Raw genomic sequence first — 23781 nt, forward strand, 5'->3', positions numbered from 1 at the left:
AGGGATGAATAAGTGTCTTATTAAAAGGAACAGGACGGTCCCATCTTGAGTATAGTACAGTTGTTTTACTCTCATTGGCTGGCCATTTACTGTAAAAGATGCTTCAGACGCACATTTCCTCCACAGCGGCTGTGTTTCAAAAACTACACACCGCGTTTTTTGGGGTTTGTTAGCGCGTTCCGAGTCAGCTGACGCCTACAGCGACTGTGACGCACAATATGCGGTCTAGGTAGGCAGCTCACTGGGGTTTGAGACACGGCCAATGTGGCACGAGCATATGAACGCGTAATCCACGCAATGATCTTGAGTTGAGTGTTCAAGAGACCTTTGAAATTCTGCATCTCTGGACGGAAAGGACAGAATAAACCGCTGCTTTAAAATCTGAGGTACGAGCACGCGACATGTTTATTTCTCATCATATAGCTGGGATGTTAAATGTGCAGACTAGAGTGTACATGTTCAAATGACTGATGTGTAGTCATGTTTGTTGTTGTTTAATGTATGATGGATGTATGTATTAATATTTTGCCGTAGTCGATTATGATCATCAGTAGAGGCTGTACATCATCGGTCGCTTGTCCTTCTACACGCACAGAGTCTCGCGATCTCTAGAGGACAATTTCGAATCAGTTCTATTTGAAAAACGTCGGATTGGGATAAAAAAAAAAAGAATTTTAAATAAAATGTGTCGTTGTGTTTGGCCATGTACAGCTGTAACCTTCAACAGAATCTTGACTTCAGTTCAGACAGACCTTAAATATGAATGTTCTGTGTATAGGCCTGTACGCATTATGACTTGAGTCATGTAATTAAAACAAATTGATTCAATTAAATGTCCGAGATATATAAACGCTTGTTTGATTTATCGGCGAATTACATTTACTTGTGCCCTACAAGCGTCACGAAATAATAGCAAACAGAGTAAATAAAGCAAGAAAGGAAAACAGCAACAGTCTCACTGCTGGCACTAAAAGTCGCGCCCCCGAACAGCTGCGCGTCCCCGCGCGTTTCCCTGTCTAAAGCAACAGGAAACTACTGCTTCCTTTAAAGGATAACCTCAGTCCTGCAGGTTTTTTCTGAGGAGAATTTCTTATTTGTCATTGGTTGTCCAAATTAATTTAATATGCAATGTGATGATAATGATGATAATAATAATTATTATTAATATTAGTGTATAGACCTGTTTTTACAAGTAGGAAATTACCAGTGTTTGAGTAATACCAGACGCTCTGATTCATATTTGTAGAAATATAGAAGGATTGCCTGCACACAAAAACAAAACAAAGGAGCAATTTGCTGTCACATTTCCTCACGATCACACAGTCTGAATTGACAGCATTGATGGTGGCAGTGAAAAGGCTTTCTCATCATCAGAGAGAAACGGCTGTAAGATGTAAGGAGCAAAGAGTCACATATTAAGAGATTCTTCAGTTCCTGATGGCAGATTCCCTGCTGTTTTTGCCTGTTGCTAAATAAGCATTTATTTCACATTCCCCATGATGGTCGAGACAGATGAAGATGTGTAGTGATGCTGTACACTGAAGCAGGCTTGATCGTCTGTTGGATATTATAAATCCAGTTAGACAGCAGATGACCTCCCCTTCCTGCACTGTTTCATTTAGATCCACTTTGCATGGAAAGTCAATTCTGAAGAGAACTAACATTTTTATCCAGTCCAGTTCCTTTCTATTCTGCCTGGTCTAGATGTATCCCATTCTTTTCTATTCTTTCTTGTCATATTCTGGTCTATTCTGGTCTATTCTGTCCTGTTCCCTTTGCACTTTTTAGGACAGGACAGAGCAGGGCTATTCTATTCCGCTCTATTCTATTATACCATATTGTATTAATTCCTATTCTTTTATTCGTTTTAGGGCTATTCTATTATTTCCTTTCCTGTCATATTCTATTCTGTTCTATTCCCTTTTGTACTTTTTAGGGCAGGGCTATTCTATTCCGCTCTATTCTATTCTATCATATTGTATTAATTCCTATCATATTCTATTTGTTTTAGGACTATTTTATTATTCTATTCTATTCTTTCCTGTCTGGTCCCCTCTCCTTTCCTCAATTGTGTCATATTCTATTCTTTCCTGTCATATTCTATTCTATTCTATTTTTTAGGGTTGGGCTAATTTGTCATAATCTGCCATTTTCTATTAATTCCTTCCCTATACTATTCCATTGTGAAGTTTTTAGGTCCATTCTATTATTTCCTGTCTGGTATAGATATATTTCATTCTATTCTATTGTGGCATATTCAATTATTTTCTGTCATATTCTATTTTATTCTTTCCTTATTCATTTATTATGGTCTAGATCTATTCGCTTCTTTAATATTATTATTAATTTATTATTAATTATTTTTCAATTATTAATTAATTATTAATTATTCTATTAATTTCAGTCATATTTTATTTATTATTTTATTATTATATTCTATTAGTTTTAGGACTGTTCTATTTTATTCTATTCTATTCTATTCTATTCTATTCTATTCTATTCTATTCTATTCTATTCCTGTCTGTCCTCGAGATATTCCCTTCTCTTTTCTTATATTGTATCACATTCAATTCTTTCCTGTCATATACTATTCTATTTTGCTCATTTTAGGACTATTCTATTCTTTCCAGTCCAGTCTAGATCTATTTCATTCTATTCTATTCTATTATGGCATATTCTATCCTTTAGTCATATTCTATTTTATTTTATTCTGTTCTTTTTTTTTTAAATATTTCCTTATTTATTTATTATAGTCTAGATCTATTCTTTAATATTCTATTCATTTCTGTCATATTTTATTCTATTCTTCCATGTCTGGTCTTCTATCCAGTCCTAAAACTGCAAAATGGGCTGTAATGTGTGAAAATGTATGTTGAATAGAGTTGTGATAAGACACTTCCCTGCCACTGACGGTGTCCTCCTGTCATTCAGTTTGCAGTGAAGTGATTCACTAAGAGAAGGTTTAATCAATGGGACACTAATCTGATTGAACAAATCCAGCAGTCCGTCTCTCTGCTGGTCTGATCTTCACAGGATTGTTGACTGAACTCTAGTCAAGACAATCCAGAGCTCTGCTAAACCCCCAGGCTTATGACCTGGATAGCTCTAAATGCAGAATAAACCGAAGCCTGAAGAAATATGGCTGCCCAGAGCACGTGCGGCGCATCAGTAGTGACGGGGAGGAGTTAGGAAGGGCTTGTTTTCTGGGACGTGATGTGCAGCATGGCCATTGTTCAAACAAGAAAGATCTTCAACAGGAGGGCTTCCTCAGGCTGTTTATGCCAGAAACACAAGCTCCCCAGATCCTCGGCCCGTCACACCGCGCTCCCAGTGGAGCCGGAAGGCCTCGCCAAGGTAATGGATCCTGTATCCATCAGCGCTGTTGAGAATTCTCTTCAGACGGAGCACAGCGTTGCCCTGGTGACGCAACCGACTCGTCTGATTGGGCGTTGGCTGCTCTTGGTCTGCTGAGATAAGTGCTTTTCAGTTTGGGTGGAGAGAGAAGTGGGTGGGGTCTTCTAAACAGCGTGCAGAGAGAGAGAGAGAGAGAGAGAGAGACGATGAGGACTGGGGAGAATGGGAGAAGGATGACAGGAAGTCTGGATCTCTCAGCGTAGGATTTCCTCTTCATCACAGAGCTGGAGCTGAGGTGGAATCCTGGTGTGTATTGTGGCTTGTTTTGCCTCTAAAATTACCCTTTCCTGTCAGACTAATTATGGTTGGTTCTGCGATCCCTTCCTTAATTTATTTTATTAAATTTTTTATGAAGCTATGGATTTTTGGTGCTTGGTCTTGTGCAGTTTGACCTAAATATGCAATATATGTATATAGATATTTTCTACCATAAACTTATCACTGGTTTCTTCTGTTTACTTTGGTAAAAACAAAACCAAATTATTATTTATATTCAAGTCCAGATTAAAATTCAGATCATTTCCTTTTAAAATTCAATTGTTTTATATCTATCTATCTATATATATATATAAATATATATATATTGTATGATTTTAACTCTCAAACACTGATGCACATGCTTGGAAGTGTGTTGTGATGATGCTAGAAGGTCTTTTTGCCTCTATATGAGTGTTGGAAGAGTTCTGGGGCCGTATTCACAAAGCATTTTATCTTACCACTAGGAGTACTCCTAAATCGCACTAAAAGATTTTAGCTAGGAGTTTTCTCTTAAAAGTTATTCACAACGCCTTTCAGACCTACTCTTAGTAAAGAAAAATGACAACTCCTAAACTAAGAGTGAGTCTTCGTTGCCATGGATGACGTCATTACTCATGCACGAGCTTGACTGAAGTGACCACCTTGATTGGCTGATGATTGTAACGCGGGAATGATTCCAAACACCTCCCCTACGATGATGAGTGACAGGTGACAGGTCTGAGAATGCGTGCGGTGTAGTGCGAAGGACGGAAGATGATGAATAACTGAATAAATAGCCTAAATGAATAAAGAGTAAGGCAAAACAAAAAGCCTAGTAGCCTAATGAAATATATGGATTGATGCAATATCTTTGCAACATTATTGAATTAATCTGTCACTATATGCCTCTGCCTACGTTTGCAAAGAGAAGAACATTTTAATTTGATTCACTATGAAACGTTACAATTAGTTTACATGCAATGAGTAGCCTAGTTTTGGTTGTTGTTGGTGGTGTTGTTGCATACCTAGTTATGCCTACAATGCAGAATTTTTCCCTCGCGATTGGAAGCTCCTGTAGCCGCCGCTTACGCATCTTAAAACATCGCAACGTGAAATGCCACAAAAAGCGGTTTGTGAATAGGTCTTAGTGAGTTAGGAGTCCTCTCGACTTCTTTTAAGCTGTCCCAGACTTAGGTGCTACTTTTAGGGCTAAAATGCTTCGTGAATTACTCTTAGTGAAAAAAATTAGGAGTCCTAAAGTTACGAGTGACACGCCCATTATTTTTAGGAGTTGCTCCTAAATTCGCCAGTTAGGAGCTACTTTTAGCCTTAAAATTCTTTGTGAATACGGCCCCAGATCACTTTCTTAATCAGTATTTTTGTCTTGTCTTCCAGTAAAAATATTTAAACATCTTTAAAACAAGAGAAATTTAAAGGGATAGTTCACCCAAAAAAATAATATTTTGTCATAATTTACTCACCCGCAAGCAAACCTGTAATAGTTTCTCTCACAAAAGAAAATATTTTGAAGATTGTTGGTAACCAAACAGTTGATGGACCCCACTGACCTCCATAGTAGGAAAAAACAATGGAAGTCAATGGGGTCCATCAACTGTTTGATCAAAATATCTTCTTTTGTGTTCCAAACTCATACAGGTTTGGAACAATTTGAGAGTGAGTAAATGACAGTTTACATTTTTTGGGTGAACTATCCCTTTAACAATTGTGTCAGATGTTTAGTTTTCAGACACAAATGCTGATTAGGATTCTGCTGTGAATAAGAATCATATTACTCTTGCAAGCTAAACCTCTCGGATGAGAGACAAGGGCATTCTCTGGATCTCGTAAGTGCACTGGCTTCCTTATCAACACACGCTGTTTTCAGTAATGCTTGAAGCAGGCCCATTAATACTGGTCTGACACACTATGCTGTCTTTTACAGAGTTGTGTTAGTAATAGTATATCATTTAAGCTTTTCTGTGGTTGATCAGCGTACTTTGTAGTAGTACAGTATACTATTTTATCCTGCTATGAGCATACTTGCAGTTCATATGTTCTCAATACAATGGAATAGATGAATTTTATAAGTGGATAGATAGTAATTAGCAGCCTACCAGCTACTTACTGTAATATCTGTAGACCATCATTTAAAGTATATTTTGTTGTTGCTAATTATTTTTATTTAATTGTATTCAATTTATCTATATGTTTTTGGTTAAAGGTTAACAAAATATGTTGCACATTATTTTTATTTAAAGGGATAGTTCACCCAAAAATGTAAACTCTGTCATCATTTACTCACCCTCAAGTTGTTCCAAACCTGTTTCTTTCTTCTGCTGAACACAAAAGAAGATATTTTGAAGAATTTCGGTAACCAAAATGTTGATGGTCCCCATTGACTTCCATAGTATGGAAACTGTTTGATTACCGACACTCTTCAAAATATCTTCTTTTTTGTGTTTAACATAAGAAAGAAACTCATACAGGTTCGGAACAACTTAAGGTTGAGTAAATGATGACAGAATTTACACTCTTGGGTGAACTATCCCTTTAATGGCATTTATTTTGTTGGTTGAAAGTTAACATGAATTAAAGATGCTCATTTATAACGGCTGTGACTGAGGTCAACAATGAAAAGCTGAAAGTATTCAACTGAAAACTGATTTTTCAACTGATCGATATAATTTAATAAACAGAGTTTAACACATTTAAAATGATTATAATATGCCAGTCAGAAAAAAATGACCAACATTCAATGTTGTTGTTTCAAAATTTAAAAAAAATAACGTTTAATACTCAAGGTTATAAAGTTTTTTTTAAATACTTAAATCAAAATACTTATAAATTTAAATTTGAACAAGATTTTGTAGAAATAATAGGCTATGTTGAAACAATGTCGCAATATCAAAGCCGATTAAATTTTTAAAATTGAAACAAAATTCAACAGTGATTCACCCTTGATCCATGACATTGAGTAAAAGTGAGTAAAAGTCGAAATGTCAGCTGTCCCACTTAGACTGCTAATTTATACGTTGTTTCTGACCGCTAAAATAAAGAATTCTGCATAAAAGCAACTAAGTTTGCTTATGTATTTTTTGTGACGTTTTATGATGTATTTTTATAGGCCAAAACCCGAAAAACAAGTTTGCATTTTTGGAACACAAGCTCAAGATATGTTCACGTTTTACTCTACGATATAAAATACATCAGTAATACCTCCTTGTGATTTTTTAGAAAGCTTTTGCTTGTCTTGCAGTTGCTGACGAGTGGATAAATGGGATTACAGAGGTTGTCGGAACATTAAATGTCATCAGGACGAGCAGATAAACTTATAAACATTAGTCTGCTTTCACAGCCTCATTGTGTTTATAACCATGCTCTCGCAAACTATTATAACTCAGACTTTTCAGTGTTTTTAAAGAAAGAAAGAGTTGTCGGAAGCTTAGTGATGGTGACCTTGTCACCTTGCCAACCCATGTTTAGCTTTTACGATTCAAAATTGATAAGTTGTGTTCATTTGTGAAGATTATCAAGATGAACAAAATGTACAAGAATCTTAAGATTTTATTTTCTAATCCAAAAGCCAATGGAAATCCTATTAAGATTTTATCGAGGGAACCGGTGTGATGCTAACTTCCGGGTTGGCCTACAAAAATACGTCATCCCTGCACCACTATTATTTCTGTATGTTATTAAAGTGTGCTCTTTATTAAGATAAAGTTGTCTCTGACTTCCTCTAATAAGATCAATATTGTATTACTAGTGGCCATTATGACTATTTAACAAAAGATGGCATGATAGTTTTGCAGTAGAACTTCACTTTGATAGAAAATCTCAAAACTATCAGCCTCGTTCTCTATACCTTCTGAGGTGATGTGTGCTATCTAGCAGTATCCTGAAGTTCACAGCACAAAAACACATGACATCTCCACACAGTCGGTAACTGGTTAGTGCTGTTTAAGTGCTAAATTGTCTTCTCGGCATGTGAATCAGCACTAAATCAAACTTTATTTGAGCCTGGTGCTCAGGGACTGTTCTTAGCCAGATTGAACTTGAATTACAGGGAGCTTGATGCACATGGGTCCCTTCGTCTCAGATGACAGGCCATTTACATTGTGCTCAGAGTGATCAATCACATCTTCAGCACACACACACACACACACACACACACCGTCCTTCACGCCAGAGTAAACCTGACTCAAGCTGATCGCTAACCCTACTAACCAGCAGGGACAGATGTGTATGGCTGAGGAAAGGAAACCACAGTGATGTTTGGTGCTACAATAGATTTCTCTTTCTGAAAAGAAATCAATATTTTTGGCTTTAGAGTAAATAGAAAAGGGAAGGTTTAATATGTCTTAAAACTGCCAAGGAAACTTGTCTGGATTACCAAAAAGCAAATGAAAATGGGTAACACTTTACAATAAGGTCCCATTAGTTGGCATTGGTTAATGCATGCTAACAATAACTGGCGATGTGCAATACATATAATTTATTCATCTTTGTTCATGTTAGTTCAGGTCCAACTTTTGATTTCAGTAATCTGTTAGTAAATGTTGAAATTAACATTAATTGAGATTAATAAATGTTTTTCATTCATGTTAACTTTATAGTTAATTACTGTAAACTAATGAAACCTTGAAAAAATGGGGTTAAATCCAGAATTGGCATATTAGAATAAATGTAATATATATATATATATATACAGTGCTATGCATAAGTTTAGACACCCATGCTAAAGTTGACTAAAAAGAGGAATAAAAAATCATCTTTTGGAAATTGAACTTAATGCCTTAATTAAAAAAATTAGGAAAAATCCAACCTTTAAGGACACCAATTTTCTTTGTGAATGAATAATGTATCGTAAATAAATAAATGTTCTTCCTTAAAATACGGGGTGCATAAGTTTGGACACCCTATGTTAAATTCCCATAGAGGCAGGCAGATTTTTATTTTTAAAGGCCAGTTACTTCATGGATCCAGGATACTATGCATCCTGATAAAGTTCCCTTGGCCTTTGGAATTAAAATAGCCCCACATCATCACATAGCCTTCACCATACCTAGAGATTGGCATGGAGTACTTTCCATAAGATCATCTCTCAATGTATATCAAACCAGCTAATAGGCTAACTGAAATGAAACCATGCCAATCTCTAGGTATGGTGAAGGCTATGTGATGATGTGGGGCTATTTTAATTCCAGAGGCCAAGGGAACTTTATCAGGATGCATAGTATCCTGGATCCATGAAGTAACTGGCCTTTAAAAATAAAAATCTGCCTGCCTCTATGGGAATTTAACATAGGGGTGTCCAAACTTATGCACCCTTATGCACCCTGTATTTTAAGGAAGAACATTTATTTATTTACGATACATTATTCATTCACAAAGAAAATTGGTGTCCTTAAAGATTGGATTTTTCCTAATTTTTTAAATTAAGGCATTAAGTTCAATTTCCAAAAGATGATTTTTTATTCCTCTTTTTAGTCAACTTTAGTATGGGTGTCTAAATGTATGCATAGCACTGTATATATATAAAATTTGTAATATGAAATCTAATTATAATATTTTAATATTTTTATAATTATTTGATTCCATAATTTAAAATTCTATTACAGTATTGAGAAGTTGGGTGGTCACATAATGTCACATTGCCCATTTGCCTGTAAATATTATGCGTTTCCCTTGACATTTTTGCATTTTTCCCCTGAAGCAACACATGAGCAGTCAAAACAAACCAGAACGAAAAAGCTCTTTACCCCGAGTGAACTCCATCCAATCAAAAAGCTGTTTTTGCAAATAGAGTATCTTTGTCAGCTATTTTAATGCAAGGAAATGGATTCAAAACGCCTTGAGGCTTGTACCCTGCGTGTTACTTATGCTCTTGTCATAAAATATTCAAGGCTCGTCCTTATATGAAATTGAAATTACTGTTAAAACTAATTAGCACATTAACTACTGCCAACCCGAAACCATCTGTACTCGGTATAATTCTCTGCTGTTTTCCGATGCTGGAACCTGATAAATTCTGTGGACAATTCTCTGCTCAAGGTGAAATTGGGTGAGCAATCTTGATGTCACTTCCCCTCCCCCACACTAACAGGATGTCTCTGCGTCTAATGAATTAATGTCTCATTTCATAAAGACATTAGTCCACTGATCCTCTTAGTGGAGATCAGACGGTTGGTGTAACTGCTTTCTTCATATTTAGTAATACTGACAGCAGCTTTTAAAATGACTAAAACTGAGATAGATATAAATGAAAGCGATATAAATGAAAGAACTGTTGCCCAGGCAACTAACTGAAATAAAATGAAGTACTAAAATGATTAAAACCCAAGTGCTAGCACTGAAATAGATATAAATAAAAGCTAAATAGATATAAAATAGAAATATTATGTTATCAGCTTACAGATATTTATTAAATATTTGCGTATTGAACTGAGCTTGGAGAAAAATGTTTTAACAGACTCTTAGAAGAAAAGCTTCTATGTAGAACCTTAAAGGTTTCTGTCAGGCGCTTCATATGAATGCCATCATGGGATAATTCTATGAATTAAAAAAAAAAAAAATTACCCATTGAACATGAAAGCATTATGCAATTATTTAAGACATTTCTCCTTACAGAGGGTCCTTTAAAAAATTGAGTCAAGATCCCTAGGGTTTTAGAACCCATTTGAACCTTTTTTTGTAGGAATTCGTAATTCCTAAAACAGATGCATCTCTGAATACAGTGCAGAAGCTACGTGTGGAATAACCTTGTTATCCAAATATCCTGTGGTGGGTGATGAAATGTAATGTGTGATATGAGTGGGTGTGTTGAACACCCTCAGTGGGAGGATAAGCTCAGACTGATTTTCAGGAATGCTCCGGTGATAGAGTGTGAGGCTAATGGGCTGTTTCATCCAGAAACCGTTTTAATGAACTCATCTGAATTTCACAATGTTGTTTTGGAGCAGACTGTATTCATCTTTCTAAAATTGTGATTTATTTTAAATCAAAACTCATAGCAGAATATCAAGACTAACTTTCTATTTCCAATTTAATGTGTACTGCATGTTTTCGGAAGTATGGGAAATGCCTTGTAAAATCTTTGAGAAGCAATCAATACTAAGACTTGATTTAAAGGAGTAGATCACTTTAAAATGAAAATAAGCCCATGATTTACTCACCCTCAAGCTATCATTGTATATGACATTCTTCTTTCAGACGAATACAATCAGAGTTATATTAAAAAATGTCCTGGCTCTTTCAAGCTTTATAATGGCAGTGAATGGCTGTTTCTGTTTGAAGTCCATAAAAGTGCATCCATCCATCATAAAAGTGCATCTATCATCATAAAGGTGCATCTATCCATCATAAAAGTGCATCTATCCATCATAAAAGTGCATCCATCCATCATAAAAGTGCATCCATCCATCCATCATAAATGTGCATCCATCCATCATAAAAGTGCATCCATCCTTTATAAAAGTGCATCCATCCATCATAAAAGTGCATCCATCCATCATAAAAGTGCATCTATCATCATAAAAGTGCATCCATCCATCATAAAAGTGCACCTATCCATCATAAAAGTGCATCTATCATCATAAAAGTGCATCTATCCATCATAAAAGTGCATCTATCATCATAAAGGTGCATCTATCCATCATAAAAGTGCATCTATCCATCATAAAAGTGCATCCATCCATCATAAAAGTGCATCCATCCATCCATCATAAATGTGCATCCATCCATCATAAAAGTGCATCCATCCTTTATAAAAGTGCATCCATCCATCATAAAAGTGCATCCATCCATCATAAAAGTGCATCTATCATCATAAAAGTGCATCCATCCATCATAAAAGTGCACCTATCCATCATAAAAGTGCATCTATCATCATAAAAGTGCATCTATCCATCATAAAAGTGCATCCATCCATCATAAAAGTGCATCCATCCATCATAAAAGTGCATCTATCCATCATAAAAGTGCATCCATCCATCATAAAAGTGCATCTATCATCATAAAAGTGCATCTATCCATCATAAAAGTGCATCTATCCATCATAAAAGTGCATCCATCCATCATAAAAGTGCATCCATCCATCCATCATAAATGTGCATCCATCCATCATAAAAGTGCATCCATCCTTTATAAAAGTGCATCCATCCATCATAAAAGTGCATCCATCCATCATAAAAGTGCATCTATCATCATAAAAGTGCATCCATCCATCATAAAAGTGCACCTATCCATCATAAAAGTGCATCTATCATCATAAAAGTGCATCCATCCATCATAAAAGTGCATCCATCCATCATAAAAGTGCATCCATCCATCATAAAAGTGCATCTATCCATCATAAAAGTGCATCCATCCATCATAAAAGTGCATCTATCATCATAAAAGTGCATCTATCCATCATAAAAGTGCATCCATCCATCATAAAAGTGCATTCATCATCATAAAAGTGCATCCATCCATCATAAAAGTGCATCCATCCATCATAATTGTGCATCCATCCATCATAAAAGTGCATCCATCCATCATAAAAGTGCATCCATCCATCATAAGTGCATCCATCCATCATAAAAGTGCATCCATCCATCATAAAAGTGCATCTATCCATCATAAATGTGCATCTATCCATCATAAGTGCATCCATCCATCATAAAAGTGCATCTATCCATCATAAAGTGCATCTATCCATCTATCCATCATAAAAGTGAATCTGTAGCGTAAATATCAGCAGTACATCACATTACTCGCATTAAGTTGCGCTTTAGACTTGAGTCAAATCCGTATGTTCGTTTGGCCGGAAGCTAGTTATTTTACTTTATAAAGTTTTAAATATGAATATTTTCCTTTCACAAGCCCCCGGAGCCATATGGAGTTTTATATATTTCACAAATATTGAAATATTTCCCAATATTTACTGTACTTTTTAATCAAATAAATGCAGCCTTAGTAAGAATACTTATTTTAAGAAAACTAACAATAATAATAATTCTTTAACTTCTAATAAAGAAAAATAAACATAATTCAAGAAATATATTATTACTGGAAATTGGTATAACAATCAAAATATCCAGGTAACAAATAAGTTACTTCTATAAGATTACCTGACTTGTTTGTATTTTAAATTCACGTTTGGTCTTTTTATGGTTTATTGCAGATCTGAGTATCTGGAAGAACAAAGAAGGGAGTTTTATAGTTGTCCTCAGTCATGCAGAAGGTAAAGTATGTTGAATTAATTTCATCTTGCTGCCATGAATCATTGATCTCCAAACACTAGGTTTTCTGAAATATTTATGTAGCTTTTTATTGTTTTATTCTCATACTTGTATACTAATCTATATTCTCATATGTGTATACTAATCTATATTATATTTCTGTCAAAGTAAGCCCATTAAAGCATGATCATATCTGCACTGGGGTTTTTTCCCTTAGTGAGAATGGAAAGGGGGCGTGGCCGAGTGACAGACATCATCAGTTTGATTGATGATATTAGATATAGGTCTTATTTCTCATTAACAACATGTCGTTGGATAAGAGATAAGAGCAGTTAAATTATGACCTCTGACCTTTTTGATCTGCTCCACCGCTGCAGGCAGGGACGGCCCCGTCTTCCCGGGGTCCAAGTGCTCCTGGATCCCCAGCCACCTCTATTGTGGTAAGTAAAACTAGCCTGGACGCTCAATAGCTTTCAGTTTCGCAGATAACACATTCCGTTCTGTTATCTGCCATAAAGCACATGCTCGATATCCCGGTTCCTAGGAACCCCACGAGGCATCTCAGAGGACAACCGCTTCTTTCACGCCAAACTGAACTCAGCCTCTTTCTGTTTAACTCCCCAAAGGCACGGATGGACAATCAGGTCATTGGATATAAGGACTTGGCCGCCATTCCCAAAGACAAAGCCATTCTTGAGGTGGAACGGCCAGATCTGATGGTGTACGAGCCGCATTTTAATATCTCAGCCCTGGATCGGATGGGTCTCTCCAGAAGCAGAGAGGTCAGAAAAGAGCCAGTGTCTCTTTAAATCAAGTCTTTGTTTCATTGTATCGTTTGAGAAGGGTTATTGTACGTTTTACAGCTTCCACTTAAAGTAGAATCAATATGTTTTGGCAAACAGGAAGCTGAATATAATGGTGAGATGTAATGTTATTAGTCGAGCTTTGTTATGCGTGTTAAATGATTTGTGTGTGTAAAAGTGGCATTTGAATGTCAGGCCTTGAAGACGAAGCATGTACTGTATGTGTGTGTTGTGTTTTCTCTCCTCGTCTTCAACAGAGATCAATGTCGCCTCACTCTATCTCGCCCCCTCCTTCCCCTGAGGTGAGACACCAGGACGGCCGCTAGTCACTGATCACTAGCTTTAACTAGCGCGTTTATCTCCCTGCACACCTCACATGTGATTGCTTTACTGAGACACTCAATTAATGACGCTGCCATTTTAAATTACATTCAGTTTCAGTTCTGTATTTTAATTATGCTTGCTAGCGTGAATATGACACAGTGTACTTTAATTTCATTTAATTCACATTAAAGACATCCACTTATTTTCCATATTATATTTAATTTTTTGAATTTTAGCATTATCCATTTATTGGTTATTGACCAGAACATGAAAATAATGTTTGTATCGTTATCGGACAATTTTTAAAAATTATTTAATTTTTATTCATTATAATTAATAATATTAATACGATTATTATATTGTAATATTTTAATTTAATATCTTTAATTCACATTATTGTGGTGCAGTCATAGAAACATTATTCAACCAATCTTTATTTAGCAAATATCAAAAGAATTATCCATATATTTAATTTTAGTTTAATTTTATCTTATAAAATAATAAAATGTATTGAATAATAATAATGTAATGTATTGAGTTTATATCGGTCACTCACTGAAAGTAATTAGCATATTGGTGTCAGCCAGAATTGTAATATTGTGCACTGCTATTTAATTAAGTTTTTTAATTAAAAACTTACTCTAGAACATTGAACAGTAGAATCAAACAGCATTCTATGCTTCTGACCTCCATTAGCATATTTTACTGTAAGGCATGAGTTTGCAGTGTCATATTATTGATGCAGGCAGTGAAATATGATGGTCTGGCTTCTGTTAACATGCTGAGTGCTTAAATTGTGTCCACTCTTAACGTCGGGATTGAAACATGAAGTTATGTTACCATAAGCCAGTGCTTTATTATTAGCATTTCAGAATAATAGAAGGTATATGCAATTCCCCTGTTTCTTCAGATATTTGCCTCAAAAGAGTCAAAGGAGTGGCCAGAGCAGGGCTCTCCAGGAGGGTCCAACATGGGCTCCACCGTGCACCTCCGCAAAATCAGCCCTGCCTCCAAAGGCCCCATGCAGCACTTCCACAGGCCAGGTGCTTCGTTCATCAGAGGGTTTTCATAGCACAATGTTTCATAATCAATCAAATGTGTTGTAACTGTACATCCATTCCTGTTTCAGACAGTGGCATCAACATCTATAAGAAACCACCAATTTACAAACACGGTATTTGTTCATTTATAATGTTTGTTATAAATCATCGATTATTGGTTTTCCAAGGTTTAAGGACAGATTCACTGGTAACATCCTGATGTTTATCTTCTTCCTATCCTCAGAAAGAGAGACTGGAATGTCTCATAATAAACAGGATGTCATCATTGAGTCCTCCAAGTTCCCAGCAGCCCAACCACCTGATCCCAACCAGCCTTCAAAGATAGAGACAGAGTACTGGCCCTGTCCACCCTCTCTAGCTACTATGGGTAAATGCTCACTAGCTTTCATATTTCTGTGGCATTGGACAGTAGCCCCGCCCACAATGACATTTTATTGGTCACCCGCTCCACACCAATGGGGGTAAAATGTGGCATTTTTTCCCATTCTGTTATTGCACCTTTAGGGCCTGTTCACATATCGCGTCTTTTGCGTGCTTCGTTATTTCAAATGTAGGCACGCGGTATGCGCACTCATAATGAAAGCGACGCGGTCGCGGTGCGATGCGCTCGTTTTTTCCACGCGCGTCCGCGCCGCATCGAGATAAAAACATCTCAACTTCTCAGAATGCCGCAAGCGCAGCGTAGGTCATGTGACAACTGTAACGGAGAGCACAGCTGATGGTTGCTTAGCAACGACAGACGCCTCCGGAGCGCAACCGCCCTAGCGCTTTGGAAAAAGGAGAATGCGGCGCGCCTAGCGTTTTCTACGCGTTTTTAGGCGCGATATGTGAAAGGCGCCTTAGAAAAGCATGCAAACTAGTTAACTTTTTAGCATTTATATATACGTTTAAAATTTGGAGTCTCTAACGCAATCCCTCTAGCGCCATCAACTGTCCAAATTTGCACTAATAACTTTTGAACCGTAAGACAACATTTTTTAAACAAAAAATGTCCTCTTATTCCTTGGCTCAAGACGATTCGATTGCATCCTATGATGCAATGTTTTTCTGATTTTCATCAAAAGTGGCTCACATCATCTTCAGACCATGCTGGCATAAAGTTATTTAAAACTCTTCTGATAGACCAAGACGTTCTCGAAATAACGTGTAAACGAATTTGACGAAGAGCACGTCAAAATAGATGTATTATTGCTGCAATGCTTTAGCGTATTTTTCAGAGCAAAGTTGGTATGTGTCATCACAAGCATGACCTGAGGCTACCTACAGCGTTTTGGCACAGCGCCACCTACTGGTCAGGAGATATGAAAAATGGCGATTTGTGTATAATTTCTGACCGGTTTGCCCAAAAACTGGTCTCTTTTAAATTCAGTGCAACATACCGAGTCGAATTATACCCAATTTTGAGTCAACCAATTTTGAGTCATACACAACCGAGTCGAATTATACCCAATACCCGAATTATACCGGACATTTTGAATTTGGTCATAAAAGGCTGTATTTATAAACTTACTTAATTGATTGGTACGTTGATTGGTACGTTGAATTTGGTCATAAAAGGCTGTATTTATAAACTTACTTAATTGATTGGTACGTTGATTGGTTGAATGCATGCAAAACACTGGCACCCATCATTTTTAAAAAGCCATATAAACACACAGTGTATAGCCTATATATTTACTCCGCAAACATGAAAACAGCGAGAGATGGACCAACATCGAAGTCCAGGCACTTCTCAGCCTTTACGCTAAGTAGGATATCCAATTCGACTTTGAAGGGACCAAGCGAAACATGATTGTGTATTTCTGCTCAGCTAGCGGCATTGGGCAACACCCACATGACACACAATATAATACTTTTTTTGTATACGTTTACTTTGTTTAACAGTTCTATCTAATAACGTATAAGAAATGACTATTAACCACACAAGTGAAAGCTTACGTCACTTCAAAGATCCAACTGCCGGTGCGAATGCAACAAGGAAAATGGTCCTGGGGGAACATTTAGTTCTGGGGGACTCCCCTGGCCTCTAGTTCCTATAACTACCCGGTGCGAAAGCCCCTTCATTGGTACACCCTCAAGGGCGATACGCTTTTTTACAGCGTCTGTCAATTCCTCACAGAGATCGAGTGGAGAAAGAAAGCAGCCGAGCAGGGAAAACCAATGGAGGACGATGAGTTTGAGGACCTGACTGAAGATGCAAAGAGACTCCAGGAACAGGAACTTCAGAAGGTGAAAGCAGCTTCTGTCTGGAGCAGGACTCACTGCCCCATATCAATAACTCCTGTTCAGATTAATATCCCTCACTGTCTGTCTGTCAGTCTAGAATAAATCAGATGCTGGGCTGGAATATTTTCTCTAAGGCTGGATGATTAAGTGTTTTGTTTTTAGGCCATTAAATGGAAGTGAGTGCTGGAAGGATACGCACACACAACGTGAGGCCAGCGTTTAATGGAGCTCTCTAATCATGACTGGGCTGTTTGTTTTTCAGATACAGTCCAACTTGGGCAAATTGATCCTGAAGGAGGAAATAGAGAAATCAGGGCTCATCCGCAGAAAAACACGTTCCTTGCCAGACGGGACAAACATACATTTGGGTATGTGACGTCTGTTTTAGTCTTAATGCACTTCAACATAGTGAAGTGCTTGAGTATTTACACTCTTAAAAGTAAAGGTTCTTTATTGGCAGCTGTGGTTTCAAGAAGAAACTTTAACATCCATGGAACCTTTCCATTGCACAAAATGTTATTTATAGAGGGAAAAAAGTATTTTAGATTGTTAGAATATACTTTACACTAAGAAAGGTTCTGTGGGGAACCAAAAATGGTTCTTCTATGGCATCAACCAGCAAGTCACAGAGGACACCCAGTGTTCAAATGATGAAATACATTTGTGTGAATAGAAAGTCTATAGAGAAATGTCTATTGTGCTTTTAATGAAATGTTTCATTTACATTCATTGCAGGATCATCAGCCATTGCTACTAAATCCGCCTCTTTACCTCCTTGCAGTCGAACAGGCCTCACAAGGGTAAGGGATATTCATCTTTAAAGGGGTCGTTTTTTACATTTTAATCATAATATGTCCCTCCCCTGACCCCTGAGTTTTCATAATATTAACATTTTTAGACTTTTCTAAAAACCCTAGATTTTTCATGTGACCCTTTTAAAGATGTGCGAACATGTCAACTGTTGTTTAAGATGTTCCTGTAGTCCTTTAGTGTCTCTAGTGTGTGTAACTGTTTTTCTCTCTGCATACAGCTGCAGTCTGCAGACTTTACCTCCACAGACAACGGAAAAGTAAAATCAGGTAAAGTCAGAAAATGTTAGTGTACACAAGCAAGATTCTCATCGTGCATTAAAGTTCCATTATAAATTATATAAAATATAGACCATTATTATTTCGATTTTGAATCGAAATGCACATGAATGTGAACAAATATTTCATACATCCCCCTTTTGATGTAATGATTTTAAAGCTTTTTGGACCTCAATGTATTTTTCTGAATATTTCCTAAATTATTCTGTGTTTTTTGAACTCATTCTAATCTTTTTTTCTTAATATGTTCCTCAGGTGTACAGGTAAGATGGCTTTGTTTATTTGATTTAACAAGCATGGCGTTTGGGTTTTATGACCTGGAAACCACATCCTGTTCCTGCTACTAATGTATCTTTACCCTGACATTAGCCTACACTCCTTTCTCATGGCTTCTGACTCATGTGATCACCACATACTGTTTGCATACTTAAAAGGGTCCTATTATGCCCTTTTACAAGGTCTTGATTTTGTTTTTGGGGTGTACTAGAATATGCTTTCATGCTTGATTGTTCCAAAAACATTATTTTTCACACATTTTACATTATTACAACACCACTCTCCCCAGTCTGGCCCGAACGCGTCGCTTAGTTCCGGTTTCACTAAAGCCCCTCCTTCCGAAATACGCTATGATTGGTTTGCTGGCCCAGTTCACATTTCAGAAAACATTTTAGTATATCTTCTCAAGGGACAATACTATAGGAATGAAACTTGGATATATTTTAGAGTAGTCAATGTGCTGCTTGTATAGCAGTATATATTTACTGTCTTCTGAAAATAACTCAACACACAGCCATTATTGTCAAAACAGCTGGCAACAAAAGTGAGTACATCATAGCAACATCATAAAACTTATAATTTGAACTGTTAATAGAAAACGCAACTACAAATAATACGACATAATTACAAGTTGTGATCCACGAACAATAGATTTTCCTTACAAAGAAGTGCTCTATTTCAGGAGAAGCTTTTTTTGCGTTGTGGTTCTGGAAGCTGTTCTCCATTAAATGTGCAGCACACAGATACACTCTTAAAGGGGTGGTTCGGAATTTTTGACATCGGACCTCATTTTTAAGTCAGCCTGGTTGTTATTCATCAGTGGAGACATTTTTTAAAAAAAATTATCCAGTCCTTATATTTAAATAGTTAGCCAATGCTAGGCTAGCGCGAGTCAAGGGTAGATGTTAGCCAGCCATTAAAAACCGTTTTACCCACTCCACAGTGCACCAAACGCAAATCAATTATAACACTAGACTATCGATGCAAATGTCCGTTGAGAGAATAATATTAGAAATCAAACTTACCTTTCATCTCAATGATCCCAAAGGAACTAGTTTCTCAGCAGCTGCGGAATTTTACTTTGCTCCGGTTAGTAATGCGGCAAAAAGTAAACACAGAAAAGAAGCGCACTACAGTGTGTGCAGTACATGTGTGTACCGGCTCACTCGGTTGCCTAGGTAATCAATATAACTCAGCTGCTGCTGTAGACAAGGCTTATGATTACAGGGAACAAATTATAACTAATGCAATGTGATGAAAGGTAAGTTTGATTTCTAACATTATTCTCTCAACGTACATTTGCATCGATAGTCTAGTGTTATAATTGATTTGCGTTTGGTGCACTGTGGAGTGGGTAAAACGGTTTTTAATGGCTGGCTAACATCTACCCTTGACTCGCGCTAGCCTAGCATCGGCTAACTATCCAAATATAAGGACTGGATAATTTTTTTTAAAAAATATCTCCACTGATGAATAACAACCAGGCTGACTTAAAATGAGGTCCGATGTCAAAAATCCCGAACCAGCCCTTTAAGTTCGTCAGCCAAACTCATTTTTGGAAATTTCAGAAACAGGGTGGGAAAAAAACAGCGTCTCTTTGACATAGTAGCAGCTCAACGAGGCCTCGTCCCATATTTGCGCGTATTCCGTGGGCGGGGATTATTTAAATGAGTAACATTATGACTTCACAAGATCCGGAAATAACGCGTTGTAGTCCAAACGAGCCGTTTCATTGTAGTTCTTGGAAAGTGGATTCTGTTCAATAAAATATCTCCCTTTGGAGTGGACTTTGAGCTTTAACTATGCAACATTACACACTAACTAATGTTGAAAAAGTGGAAAAGCATAATAGGACCCCTTTAATAATGAGTCAAAAGATGCTGGTTCATTATTATGGATGTAATGAAACCCTCCTCTCTACATGTACCTGTCTCATATTGATCTCCTTTGTCCTGGGGGGGCATTTTTCTCGGGCTGGGGTGGTGGTGTCTTCATAGAATGGCGATTCACAGAGTGGGAGAATGGACAGAGGAAACTCTCTTCCTAGTATTCTGGAACAGAAGGTGAGGCAGATCTTAAGAGACCCTCCAAAGTTTTCATGCTCAGCTTCTCTCTTCTAACCCCATGCCATACATTCACTCACATCAATGTTGCTTCTAAGCCTTGCATCCATTGAATGCAGAATGCAATATGGCAGCATCACTGAAGGCAACAGTGAACTGAAAACTTTGGAGGCTGAATATGCAGTAAACATTCTCCCTAGAGCAAACCTTTTGAAAGCTTTTGGCCTGTTTTCGGTGTCCAATAAATCAAAAAGGATGAGTACTGAATATAATGTTCCCAAAACATCATAAAATCTCACCTCTCCCTTCAGATATATCCATATGAAATGCTGGTTGTGACCCACAGAGGGCGCAGTAAGCTTCCTCCAGGTGTGGACAGAACCAGATTAGAGGTAAGTCACAGATGAGCGCTAACATTAGTAAAAAGTTAGTCAGTTTGAGGTCCTTGAAAGGTCAGCTCAAAAGAAAAATAATATTAATAATTAATAATAAATAAATAATTAATTAAGTATTATTATTACTAGTTATTATTATTATTATATTATGTTTTCCAAACACTTCTACAATAGATAAATAATATTTTTAAAATACATTTTTATTATTTTCAAATTGTTCATTTATTATTATTTCTACTTTTCCCAAACACTCCTACGACAAATAAATAAATAAAAACATTTTAATAAAATAAATACTGTTTTCAATAAACTATTATTATTATTATTGTGTTCCAAACACTCCTACGACAAATAAATAAATAAGTAAATACATAATATTTTTTAAAATGCATTTAAATATTTTCAAATTGTCAATTATTATTATTATCAACTATTATTATTATTGTGTTCTAAACACTCCTATGACAAATAAATAAATAAGTAAATACATCATATTTTTTAAAATGCATTTAAATGTTTTCAATTGTTACAATAAAAATAATACATTTTAATAAAATAATACTGTTTTCAATAAATTATTATTATTATAATTATTGTTTCCCAAACACCACTATGACAAATAAATAATATTTTTAAATGCATTTTAATATTCTCCATTGTTAATTTATTATTATTATTGTTCATTATAATTTATTTATTTTTATTTTTTTCCCAAACAAATATATTTATTTTTAAATACATTTTTATATTTTCATATTTTTTGTTATTATTATTATTACTACATTTTTCCAAACACTCCTACCACAATAAAATATATATATATTTTCATAAAATAAAAAAACATACATTTTTCTTAATATTATTATTATTATTAATGTTTTTCTAAACACTCCTACTACAAATAATAAATAAATATAAGAAATATATAACTTTTACTTACTATTATTATTATTTATTTTTTATGTTTTAATTAAAAATTACACACTTTTTCTTTTCTAAACAAATATTATGATTATGGTATCCATATATCTCATCTCATATTGGGTGATTATAATATTGATTGCAATATTTGAAGTTAAGTTGTAGGGTTTTGTCTCGGACTGCACGTCTACTGTAAAGTGGCTGATTGTTTTTATCTCGTCTATAATAGAGGCATCTGTCTCCAGAAGACTTCCAGAGCTTATTTGGAATGCCCATCACAGAATTTGATCGTCTGTCACTATGGAAACGGAATGACCTGAAGAAGAAAGTGTCCCTTTTCTAGCATTTGGACATTTGGACACGGACATTAAAAACACTCTCCCTCCAGAGACGCTAGTAATAACCACTCTAATCTAATACGGATGCTATGCAGAAATTTCAAGATAAGCAAGGAAGATGACGCAACATTACCAGACGTTATTTCAATCACATATACAGCAGTCTTTCTATATGTCTCTGGTGTACATAATAAAGACAGGGATGAAGATTCACACATCCCCTACAGTCGCTCCATATCTGAAAACTCGGATTATTAGTGATGGAATATCGATTTCATAAACCGCTCCAGCCCTTTCTTTACGCCTTATGTCTATTTCAAAATCTTAAAGTGCCCAGAGAAGTTTATAATAATAGGCCTATATATTTACACAAAGTTTAAATTGTAAACCATCGCTTTTTTTCAACTGTGTCCACTGATATTACACTATAAACTTAATTTATTGTATCCGAAACATGTATGGCACTGTACATATATCATGTTATTTTTATCTATTTGTGATGTTGATTCAGTTCAGCTTTAACAATCACTAAAATTCCTTTTTCATTCATTAAAAAAATGCATGGACACGGAGTCTACATAAATGATTTATTTATAGTTTTACCGATAAAAGGCACTGCGATATATGACTCCTATTTGTGCTATTAGCAACAGTGTTAAACTGTGCACTAATCTGAAATATCTAAGCTCAGGCTTGCTGGAAAGCTCTGGCTTTTGGTTCTCGTACACTGTTGGTGCTTCATGCAGTAGGTTGTAATTACTGAACAACACTAGAAGATCTTTGTTCCACACGAAGCCACTAGCAAACCATTTACTTCGATTTCCAATGTCTGTTGTCAATGCATACATAAGGTTTTTCACTGCCGTTAGTAGTTATTCTCCATTGCGGTCTTTTAAAATGGCATAGGTGTTATCAAGTCATGCACTGCACACTTAATGGGGACTGGTCAACGATTATGTGTCTGGTCATAGTTGTGTCTCATTACCGTTTTTCTGTAACAACACGGTGTTGTGTTGAAAAAAATAAAAGCTTCATGTTAGATTTTGTGTCAAGAAACATTTTTAAGGTAAAATTATATTCAATGAAAAACCATGCCGCATTATAATAATCTCCTAACTGTGCGCACATGTATTGTCTTGTTAAATAGAAAATGTTGACAACAGTTGTTCTGCTTCGTATTCATTTTTTTTTTTTTTTTTTTTGTGGAAACTGATATTTTTTTAGGATTCTTTGATGAATAGAAAGTAAGCATTTATTTTAAATTAAAACATTTTTTAACAATGTAAATGTTGCAGATAGTTTCTTTAAAATTCTTACCCTAAAACTTAAAAAAAGAAAGATTTTCACTGTACATTATACGTTACTACATACTTTTAACTTACTTTTAAAAATATTTAACATTTTTATTTATTAA

The 23781-nt window shown here is 35.9% G+C and overlaps 1 protein-coding gene across 4 annotated transcripts; it reads left to right on the forward strand.

Annotated features, from left to right (window-relative positions):
• dmtn (dematin actin binding protein) lies at positions 1-23651 on the forward strand. Of its 4 annotated transcripts, none has more exons than XM_081354688.1 (15): positions 1-386; positions 12815-12874; positions 13250-13312; positions 13499-13654; positions 13933-13977; positions 14910-15042; positions 15129-15173; positions 15284-15427; positions 17180-17289; positions 17549-17654; positions 18022-18086; positions 18317-18370; positions 20648-20713; positions 21025-21105; positions 22259-23651. In XM_081354688.1, exons 2-15 carry the CDS (start codon positions 12866-12868, stop codon positions 22370-22372), a joined length of 1191 nt encoding a protein of 396 aa, XP_081210814.1. In that variant the 5' UTR covers positions 1-386; positions 12815-12865; the 3' UTR covers positions 22373-23651. The 4 variants fall into 4 exon arrangements, with proteins under 4 accessions (XP_081210814.1, XP_081210816.1, XP_081210813.1 ...); XM_081354687.1 differs by lacking the exon at positions 1-386 and adding an exon at positions 3236-3660; XM_081354690.1 differs by lacking the exon at positions 20648-20713 and having other exon boundaries at positions 123-386.
• Positions 23652-23781: the final 130 nt, after the last annotated feature.

Source organism: Scardinius erythrophthalmus, assembly GCF_964197995.2.
Source record: "Scardinius erythrophthalmus genome assembly, chromosome: 23".
Lineage (NCBI taxonomy): Eukaryota > Metazoa > Chordata > Actinopteri > Cypriniformes > Leuciscidae > Scardinius > Scardinius erythrophthalmus.